The 11,261-nt window shown below is 34.3% G+C and overlaps 1 protein-coding gene across 2 annotated transcripts; it reads left to right on the forward strand.

Annotated features, from left to right (window-relative positions):
• Positions 1–287: 287 nt before the first annotated feature.
• Positions 288–9,668, forward strand: LOC107790395 (protein DETOXIFICATION 43-like). Of its 2 annotated transcripts, none has more exons than XM_016612317.2 (14): positions 288–427; positions 5,619–5,745; positions 5,875–5,996; positions 6,419–6,706; positions 6,837–7,018; positions 7,263–7,398; positions 7,563–7,659; positions 7,746–7,846; positions 8,190–8,353; positions 8,473–8,544; positions 8,624–8,740; positions 8,843–8,938; positions 9,046–9,167; positions 9,349–9,668. In XM_016612317.2, the coding sequence occupies exons 2-14, from the start codon at positions 5,669–5,671 to the stop codon at positions 9,416–9,418; spliced, it is 1,644 nt and encodes a 547-aa protein (XP_016467803.2). In that variant the 5' UTR covers positions 288–427; positions 5,619–5,668; the 3' UTR covers positions 9,419–9,668. The 2 variants fall into 2 exon arrangements, with proteins under 2 accessions (XP_016467803.2, XP_016467804.2); XM_016612318.2 differs by lacking the exon at positions 288–427 and adding an exon at positions 5,373–5,444 and having other exon boundaries at positions 9,349–9,659.
• The last annotated feature ends 1,593 nt before the right edge of the window (positions 9,669–11,261 follow it).

Below are 11,261 nucleotides of genomic sequence, written 5' to 3' on the forward strand. Positions count from 1 at the left end.
GAGTTTTGCTAAGTCCTATTAAAGTACGTATGTTATTGCATTCTATTTCTACTGGTGACTTTTACATGACATTTAAAAAAATTACCGAATCGTACTGATTCCGACTAGAAACTGATTTGATTGAGATGATTTCGAAAAGTCTAATTTTGATTATACATAATAGAATAATCGAAAAACTGGTATGATATAAATTTTATAAAATAACTGGTCGAATCAAACCGTGGTGCCACTTATGATGCATTATCATGTAATCCATACATATCCTCTATGTGGTGCCACTTTCCCTCTCCCTCTATATATATCCTCTATAAATAGAAAACCAAATGAAAATAAAGTGTCAGCAAAACAGAGAAGCCGGTGGAGTAGAAGAGAGCCAGCTCGCTTGTCTGACAATTGCAATCATTTGTACTTTCACTTCCAAAGAAAGGTATGTCCAAAATTCTTACTCCATCAACTTCTATTTCTCTTTGTTATACTTTAATTAGTTGATGATTACAAGGAGTAATAAGCTACTGTTAATATGACCTTCCTATCTCTATTTCTTGCCTTCATCTTTCTTCCCCAACTCTCCATTCTTTTGAAGAATTTGTAGGTATTTCCAGTTTTGCTGCCATTTTCTTTTCTTTTCTATTTGTCTTGTGTTTCGTGGTATATTTGGTTATATCCTCATGCATTACCTTGTTACCCCCGCATGAAGCATTATCATAATTCATGCATTTACACCAAAGATTCTTCTCAGGAATTCAAAAAGTGTAATCGCATACATACAAGGTCCGGTAAAGAGTCACAATCCAAGGGAGTATGATGTAGGCAGTCTACCCTAATTCAAACATTAATGGCTGATTTCAAGGCTTGAACCCGTGACAATAGATCACACGAATACGACTTTATTGTTGCTCCAAGGTTCCCGCTATGGTTAGAAATTCAATATTTACGAACTTAAATGTCTCAATGGGGACATTAGGCAATTTCAAACTTAAAGATAGAGGAGAAAGAAGATTCAAATTCACTTCTAAAATCCTACAAATAATATAGTCCCAACGAAGGTGATGAGTTATTTTCTGTGGCTTTGTTACTCGAGAAAAAAGAAGTGGCTATAAACAAAAAGATAGAAGTGACTAGTGCATGATGATGAGGAAAGTTATAGCAGCATTAATATTAATATAGACTAAGTTCAAACAACGTACTGCATTATCATTTTTTGCCGCACTTTGGAAAGTTGGGTCTTTCTTACTTTCTTTGTTTCTTCTTTTTCCTTTTGTTTTAGTTAGTTGATTGTATACTTTGAACAATATTAGAATGCCACTATGTAATTCTTTCGTGTCCGCCATGCACTTTTGCAGTTTTATTTTTTGGTTAACAATAGCGTGAGGCATCCTTTTCGAGATAACAATTCTAGTGTACAACACTCTATTGTCTCCACCAAATGATATGACACAAAGTTCAAACTTCAAAGAATGATGTAAACAAAGTAAATCCTACACTTTAATGGAATTACTCCTATTGGTTAACAATTTGGACATATTTCCTAATATTTCGAATTGTTTCACTCTTTATTCTTTCTTTTCTGGTTTTACATCCGATTTTCAGTACCTATATATATTAGGATTCAAACTAATTCATATCTTGCTGTGTAAAGCCAATTAAAGTAAAAATATTCCCCAAATATTAATTAGTAACTTAATTTTGCTGGTTCTTCTTCAAAAGCAACAGAGGTAGTTAATATAATTAAAGAACCATTGATGAACCCGCCCACAATCTAATAGTTATTGCTTGTAGTTGTAGCTAATATTGTTCTTATTTTACATATTTAAGTTACCTAATAATATTGTTCTTAAAATATTAACTACGGAGTATTAGATTACTGGTTGATACTTACTAAGAAATTTTGTAGGTAATTACCTAATAAGTAAGCTGATTATGTAAATTTTTCTTATACTGTTATGCTTATAACTTAAACTCTACTTACTAGCATTTTCTGTCTCATGGTTGATCGTTTGTAAGCTCTTACTGTTTTAGACCAATATTGTCCTAGACATCTGTCTAATTTCCAATCAGAGTATTGTAAGCTCTTAGGGATAATTAGTTCGAAAATAAGTTATACATAAATTATTAATGCGTTCTTGTGACATAAAATAAATTAATAATACATAGATTATTTTGTTTGTTTGTTTTGTGTTTGGTTCATTGTACTAGATGAATGTACAAGATATTATTTAAAATATTTATTTATTTTTAAAACTAAAAGACTATGAGTTTACAATATCCTTGGATACTTTACTTTCATAGGCTTCTAGGGGAAAAAGTGAGGATACTTCTATCCTTTTGTTGTTCTGTTCATGTATATAAGTTATATATGGATTAGTTATTCCATAGTAATAATGGTATAAATTATACCAAAATTGGTGTACATGAGAATGAAAATATAAACCAAATATGGAAAATGACTAAACGAACTCCCTTACACCATGATTATTTCTTCCTGTACACCATACCAAACGACCCCTTACTGTTTTTGGATTATCAAAAGTTAGTGGCTTGCTGTTTTGGACATTTAACTTGTGTGTATGATATATAAGTGAAGTTAAAGGTACATATAAGTGATTAGTCACATGATATATAAGTGAAGTTATAGGTACATATATCAGTGGATTATATTACTAAATAATTAGTCGGTGGAGCTAATTATAGTTAATAATTAATGATATCTGTGTTGCATTGGTTAGAGAAGCTTCCTCTGTTCCAACAAAGCACTATGGAGTAATTAATGATATTTGGTTTTTGTTTTGTTTTTCCTAAATAGTTTTGTAACACAACTCAAGCAGTTGTGATATATAGAAAGAGTACTTATACTTGCCGGACGTCGAATGAGTACAATTTTAAAGATAAATATCTCTTGCATTTTTATTTAGAAACCAACAAAAACCTAACTGCACTACTTCTGTTATGACACAAAGAAACAAAATATGATTCAGTGACATGTCATCAGATATGAGATTCAAATTCAGAAACCAAACACTTCTGTCTCCTGACAGAAATTTGGACCTCGTGCTTCATTTTTGGCCTCAATGGTAATTACCTTTTCGATTGGTTACTCGCACGGAATGTTTCCACGAACCAAATCTTTGTTCCTAAATAATCACCATTTGCACTAACCTTGTCCCGATTCAAGTCCGTAGCGCATATTATCCGCTTTGGCCCAACAGACCTCACGGGTTTGTTCCTTGGGCAACACCAGTTCGAGCCCAAAAAACATGCGCATCATGTAAACTTATGTTATGCCTTATAAAACTTTCTCCTCTCCCATTCTGATGTAGGATTTGCTTAAGGTGACATGTGCACTCCTTCTTCAAAAACTTGTCAGCCTAAAAGCCTGTCAGTCTTGTTCGACCCGTCCTAGTCGACCCGCCATCTGTCATGGGCGTCACATTTTGGGTTTTATCAGTTCTGAGTAACTAAAACTTTAAGCATGTGTTTATTCTGTGGAAGTTAGCTTCTTCCTTTTTCTTTATCTCGCGTATTGGCCAATAAAAGTGCTACTTTCGGAAAACAAGAGATTCATGCATTTCTCTAAATTTAAGGTTGATTAATAGAATATGTTGACGGGAACCTGAAGCAAAGGTTAAAGGAAAATTCAAGAAAAATTTCGAGATCTTCAAGTGAATTGTTGTAGCACTTTTTATCGTAAAGAGAGAAAAAGAAATCAGTTCTACGTAAACATGTCAAGATAGCACCAGTGTTTGAACTTAAGTCGCACAAACATTTACATATCCTAGGACAAATAGTACATGCTACCTAAGGGAGCCTTTAACTAGACAAGAAACACCACGTACGTCTTGGTACATATTAACAGAGACGAACATAGTATTTTTATTTAAAAGGTTAGAACTCATAAAGCGAAAGTTATACATATGAAGTGCCTAAAAGTAGAGATTAAACCAGCATGTTTGGAACTTAATATTAAATAAATAGTACTCTTGCTTTTCGAATAGAAACTCATCATGACAACATGTCTTCATAAACAATTTTGCATTTGTGTGATGCTATATATATCTTTAGTCAAAATGCTTTTGGACTCCAACATTGGATACAGGGATATGGATTCAAAAACGATATTCATAATATAGTTTGTAATTTCCATGATCTTTCCTTTCGAATTATTTTCTTTTGAATCAAAATGATTAACTTTTATACGATCAATAATTTGTAGTTAGCGTAAGAGACGGAGTTAGGATTTCAAGTTTATGGGTTCGGGAGTCTAATCGTTTTAAGTTAGTGAATTATAAATTAATAATTTATACATGTTTAATGAATTTTTTAAGACAAATACAAAGTTCGAATCAAAATACTAGGTTCAGTTAAATCTGATCCAGGCACTCTAGCTCCGCCCCGGTCGGAGTTGTCACTAGTTATCTTGAATCCAAAAGGCTTATTCAGAGTCGGCACACATGGACAGACACGCGTGAATCTCTAATCTCTATGTTGGTTTTCTTCTGTGTGTTCTTTTTATAATAAAGAATATGAATAAAAAAGTACTACTTCAAAGGACTGATATGGTTGGGTTTGACTATAGGTCTATGATGACCCTATTCTCTTGCAATTAATTTTGTAATGCTATTAATGTTACGTTGTTACCAGGGGAATTTGAACTGAGGCAGGTTCATTCCTGCCTACCTTCTTCGTCTATTTTCTAGTATTTTTTCATTATTTCTCTGCTTTTAACAAAATAAAAAGTTAAAATAATCTTACTAAGAATATTTAATATTAGAATGATAGGGATGCAAATGGAGCGTTATGGTTGTAATCTTATTAAGCTTTGTGATTCACATTCTAAGACATTATATCCACACACAAAAATTACTCATCCTAACTTTGATAATTTAAAAATATACTCAAAATTTAGTAAAGTATAGATTTTAGAATACTCTCATATTATATTGCTTGGTGAACAAAATAACATAACCTTTTATGGCCAAATTTAGAGAAAATGCGGTTTACCAGACAATCTTATTAGGGAGTTTTATGAAGAAACCTAAAAATATTTTACTAGTTGAAATTATCTGCTTCTTCAGTTAGAAAGGCTACAAACTTTAGCCTGTGTTTTCTTTTCTTTTTGTCTCTTCACGCAAACTCTTTTGGCTTTTTATAGCAAAAAGATGCTCAGGTTTCCGAACTTTGATAAATAAATGAATAAGGAAACTCAGCGAGCAATAAAACAAAAAAAAATTAAGTAATTTAAATTTTGACAGCTTGGCCCAAAAAAAAATGAATAAGGAGAAACCACGTGTATTCATGAACTAAGCAGGCTAGCTTCGTGCATGCCTTTTGCTTTAAATTAACTTCATTTTCTCATTTCGTACTCACTTCCAGTTTCATTCAATTCATTTTCCTCTTTTTGAAACTTCGAAAGATCAGTCTGTAAATTCATTGGTTTCACCCCTCAGGTTCTTGTTAATCATTTTATGTTTTCATTTCTATCCTCGTGAAGAAGTAGCATGCATACGATACATACTTGAAATTTTTATTCTCCATTCTTGCACCAGTTTTGCTGTGCAATCACATTCTCGGTTCTCATTTTTTTTAAAACATAACATCTTTCTATTTTTGATGATTTTTAGGCGCATTAGCTAACGAGTTTTGCTCGAAAAGTCATCAAAATCAGGGAGTCATGGCTGAAGGTGGCAATGTAGCTTGTACTGAGAGAAAATGGAAGATACCACTCTTTGTTTTCTTTGAAGATATTAGGTACGTACCTTTTTAGAAATGTTTTTTCTACTTTTTATTTTGGTTACTTTGCTAGACATTCAGTTTTCTCAAACATATCGGATTAATGGGGTATCGCTCTAATCACTTATGTAATTTTTTGGTGTCCAGGCATGTGTTCAAACTCGACGATCTTGGCATGGAAATCCTAAGTATTGCGTTCCCTGCAGCGCTAGCATTAGCTGCTGATCCCATTGCTTCTCTCATTGATACTGCATTCATTGGTCATTTAGGTATAGACGTAACCTTAATCAATATCTCATTTTTGCTGGATTCTTGTAAAAATATATCTGAATGCAAGCAATAGGATTTTGGCATTCAAAAGCTTTACTTGACAAAAAAACGTGTTAATTTAGTCCTGAAAATAGGCTAGATACAAGTAGTTCAAGCCGAGGAAGACTCTATTTTGTCCATCATTGCAGAAAAATTATGTCTTTTACATCAAATACAAAATGCATAATATATCTACAATGCTATTTTGTTATTGATCAGTTTTCCACTTAGCATCAAAGGTGGTTTGCTTTTTTCTGTTTTATCTTTTTGCTTCCTTATAACAAAATTTTCTTTTATAACACAACTCTTTGAATGCTGGTATCTCATTAACAAAAAAAAAAAAAAAACATTGCTCCAAATAAATATTGGCTTTTCATCTCAGGTTCGGTGGAAATCGCAGCAGTAGGAGTATCAATAGCCATATTCAATCAAGCCTCTAAAGTCACAATATTCCCTTTAGTTAACATAACAACTTCTTTCGTTGCTGAGGAAGACACTGTTAGAAGAATTAACGAAAAAGCAGCAATCGCAGACTTAGAGAAAGGTTCAGAAGAGAAGAATGATACAAAACTGCCATTAACTGATGATACTGACCATGAGAAGCTGGAAAAATGTGCATCCACAAAAGTTGAAACCAAAGATTCCGCACCAGCACCAGCACCAGCAGCAGGTATACCTTATGTGTTTAACTTTTACACTATCAGATCACTTAAAAGATAACTAATGAAAATGCCATGTCAGATATACATAAGCCCAGAGATTTTAGTTTACCGGCCTGAAATGATTGTTTACCTTTACAGAATTCAAGACAACAGCATGCAAGTCTCCTGATAATCAAAGTAAAGGCAAAGTCAAACGTGTGAAGCGACATATTCCATCTGCTTCAACTGCAATTCTTATGGGCTGCATTCTTGGCCTTTTGCAAACAATCTTCCTTATATTTCTCGCAAAACCAATTCTAAGCTTAATGGGTGTGAAATCTGTAAGTATTAACAATCAATCATCATCACTTTACATTAGAGCATAGAAGCTGTGATCCATATCAGCAAGAAAAGAATTGTGACACCATCTCATATAAACGCTTTAGCTGTCAGAGAGAACACAATTTAATTACTTAATTATATTATGTCTCAACATTGTGCTCATTGGTTTCTAGCTCCTTGATCAAATCCAGTGTCATATATCTAGAAAGAGTAACAAGTTCTTACCTCACCAATTATATATAGGGATCTGCTATGCTATCCCCAGCAAAGAAGTATTTAACACTGAGAGCACTTGGTGCTCCTGCAGTCCTCCTTTCTTTGGCTATGCAAGGCGTTTTCCGTGGTTTCAAGGATACAAGAACTCCTTTATATGCTACTGGTAATTAGTTGCAGTTATTTCGTTGCCTCTTTTTATGTATTACTACAATATTTATTCTGTCATTGAACCGATAGCTACTTGAACTACACCAAAGGAAAGATAAGATGATCGATCTAACTCTTATCGTTATTTTTTTTTTTTTTTTTTTTTTTGTGGTCTATCAGTTGCTGGAGATTTGACAAATATAGTTTTGGACCCGATCTTTATTTTTGTTTTCCGTTGGGGTGTTAGTGGTGCTGCCATCGCTCATGTTCTTTCTCAGTAAGTCCTTTTATCAGAAACTAATTAACAGACATTGTCATTCACACAGCTTCTAACATCACAGTACTGTGTTATGGTTCATTTAGGTACTTGATATCAATTATTCTCCTATGCAAATTGATGACAGAAGTGGAGTTATTACCTCCAAGTGCAAAAGATCTGCAGTTCAGCAAATTTCTCAAGAATGGTAAGTAAATGATTGTATACTAGTAAAAAAATCATAAAAAGCTACAGTTTAGATTAGGTACAGTTGCACAAAAATTTGATATTTAGTACTCCATCAATTTAAATCAGATGAAGGTGATCATGTAAGACAAGGCATGTGCTCATTTGTTTGCTTACAAATACTCTATACGAGACATGGCATATAGTACTATCAATTAATTCTCAATCGTAGATGCATATGTATTCTTAATATACTGAAACGACCACCATTATTAGTATCAAATCAATAACGACTCACACAAGCCTTTAGAGCATCGCATACTTTAAGCTGCTGAACTTTGCTTTAATTTTGTTTGCAATTGCAGGATTTTGGTTACTAGCAAGGGTGATAGCTGTAACATTTTGTGTGACTTTGGCTGCATCATTGGCTGCACGTCTAGGCGCAACACAGATGGCTGCATTTCAAGTGTGCTTACAGATTTGGTTAACATCATCCCTACTTGCTGATGGATTGGCTGTAGCAGGACAGGTAAGACACCACCCAAATTTTTCCAACAATAGAAATGAAAGAAGTATATTTACAAGATATGGTAACACCAATAAACAATAAAAGTTGCTCTCTGATTACTACGATATCTTCTTTTCTAGGCAATCCTTGCTAGTTCTTTTGCTGAGAAAGACTACCAGAAGGCAAAGGCTGCAGGAGTTCGAGTCCTACAGGTAATATTTAATACTAGTAATCTTAAATCAACTTTCAAACTGAGTTCCAGCCAATACTGATAGAGTTTTCATTATGCAGATGGGATTTGTGTTGGGATTGGGACTTGCTTTGGTTGTTGGTATTGGTCTATATTTTGGTTCAGGAGTCTTTTCAAAGGACAAAAATGTTATCCGTCTCATAACCATTGCCATCCCGGTATACATTCAATAAATAGTAGTACTATATGTTTGTTTCAATTTGTTCTTCTTTTGTTTCACTATCTTTAACTGTTCTTTTTACCTTGTGCTCCTTCGCCAGTTTGTCGCTGGTACACAACCAATCAACTCATTGGCGTTTGTTTTAGATGGTGTCAACTTTGGAGCAAATGATTTTGCATACTCAGCATATTCCATGGTTAGCTTATACTACTACTAGTAATATCTATTACAATATTGGAGCAAAAAGAGTTGAATAACTTTGAATTTATTCAGCAAACCAGTAATGTATCTTCTTTTTTGCAGGTTTTGGTTGGTGCACTAACAGTAACATGTGAGTTTGTCCTTTCCAAAAGCAATGGTTACATTGGAATATGGATTGCTTTAACCATATTCATGGCCCTGCGTACCATTGCCGGTTTATGGAGGTAACTTATCGTCTCTCTGCTGCATGAGAATTTTTTCTTGATTAAGTTACGACATAACCACAACAACTAGTACTACGACGAGGCCTCAATTCCAAGCAAGTTGGGATCGTCTATATGAAATCATTCATAATGTGCACTTTTCATTAACATTTTTTTGCTTCTATTTGGTCTACTTTTACAGGATGGGGACAGGAACAGGACCCTGGCGTTTCCTGCGGATTCCATCATCGTCATCAGAAGCAAAATCATAGAGTTCCTAGCACTTCTGTGGCTATTTATATCATACATTTTCCATCTTTCATTTCCTTTGTACTTCTCCCTTCTTTTTTCTTTTGCTTTTGTTGTTCTTGGTGATGCGTACAGGGTGGAAATTGTACACACTTTCTACTCATATGTTTGTATAATAGTCTGACTTCAGTGTCATTATCATAAGATTTTGTAGCTATATGCAGATATATACATCTTTGCATACGTAAACTTTAATTGCTTTTATATTAGCTAGTGCCATATCTTCATGACATAATGTTGTACGTTTAGGCCACAGATTTTGGATTTTGATGACTTTCTAATTCGTGGCTGGATCTAATAAATTTTAGAATTCTCTTGGTGCCATTGTTGGATAAATTTGAGTTTATTCTAAAACTTATTTTGTACTTGTTTGCCTAGAAGGATAATTTTAGCTAGAAAGGACTCTAAGAATTATTTTTCGTATCTTTTGACGAGAGGTCTATTTTTGTGCGTGCTATATTTATGTTGTCACATAGCAGGGCAATTTGGAGCTGAGGCAGGCTCATTCGGGTTGAGATCCTCTCCATTAAACTTTTGTCTAGTTTTTTCTCAATAGGGCTTTAGATGGTTGCCACGTGTACTAAGAAATTTTAATGGTGTTGATTTATTTAACTTGCTGAAGGACTAAATAGGGTATAAACACTTGCCATCCCTTGCATCATTACCATTGTATGTCCCCCAACATCTTCTTTTCATTCCATTACGGGTACGCATCAAAAACTCACTACTGCATAACAATATAGTAATATACTAATAAGATAAGATATAGGTTTATACACCCATTCCTATAACCTAATCTATAAGGTGTCAGATATCAACTTGTATCATCACGTAGTCAACAAAGAATTAATTTATTGTGTTTCAGTCGCTTTTACTCACCATATATACTCCCAACTAAGGTCACAACAGAGTACAGACCATGCTTACCAAATACTCATCCCTGAATAAATTAATTAGTTGCAAAATTTTGATTTGCAACTTGAATTTGTAAATTTATATTATATATAGAAAGATATTACTTGTCGCGCCCCCCTTTTTTTCCTCCGCGAAGAGAAGTTCGGGTTTCGACATTACAGGGGGTAATAACTCATTTCTTTTTGGGAATTGGTTATTTTGAAAAGTCATCACCTAACGGATTATGGTGCGTTAGGGCACCTAGAGAGATTAACTCATGGACTAGTTTGCATTACCAGAGATTTAGGGTAAGAGCTCGAAATAACCTTGAGGGGAAGGTGTTAGGCACCCCTCTCGGTCCACAACGGTGGGTCCCGACTGAACTTGTGAATTAGTCCTTTAACAAATAAGTAGTTGAAACAAATAATTGCGAATAAAACATGTTGGACATTGTATGACTCAGATAATAAGACAAAGGATTTGAACAAGTTATGTACATATAAAATAAAGTTTTAATCAAAAGGGATTCGGGAAAGAAGGATCCTAGGTTGGTTAGCCTACAGGATCACTTCACGCAATGCCCGGTAAACACTCCTCAATGAGGGACTACACGTGACATTAGCGCGTAGTCATCATATCTCATTCTACCGATTCCCACCTCCTTAGCGGTTATTTAAGCGAGTGTTGCTTAACGATCTCTATGCGTGTTGTTACTCGTCCCTTCTTAATGGTCCTAGAGGAAATTAGGACCTCTACCTATAGGCAATTCTAGACAGACCCCTAAGGTTTAAAGAAGAAAATACTAAGGCGACAAGCAAGAACACATAGGACTTCAACAAATAAAAGCATGAAATAGCAGATAAGAGGCTCAGGTTCACCTCCACATATATGCATGTAAACAACATGACTCAA

Source organism: Nicotiana tabacum, chromosome 22 (genome assembly GCF_000715075.1).
Source record: "Nicotiana tabacum cultivar K326 chromosome 22, ASM71507v2, whole genome shotgun sequence".
Lineage (NCBI taxonomy): Eukaryota > Viridiplantae > Streptophyta > Magnoliopsida > Solanales > Solanaceae > Nicotiana > Nicotiana tabacum.

Excerpts from the sequence above, each read along its gene's own strand:
- LOC107790395 (XM_016612317.2), top strand. The coding sequence starts at position 5,669 with ATGGCTGAAGGTGGCAATGTAGCTTGTACTGAGAGAAAATGGAAGATA. Across the intron at positions 5,997-6,418 it reads TGCATTCATTGGTCATTTAG|GTTCGGTGGAAATCGCAGCA; the intron begins GTATAGACGTAA and ends TTTTCATCTCAG. Across the intron at positions 8,939-9,045 it reads CATACTCAGCATATTCCATG|GTTTTGGTTGGTGCACTAAC; the intron begins GTTAGCTTATAC and ends TCTTTTTTGCAG.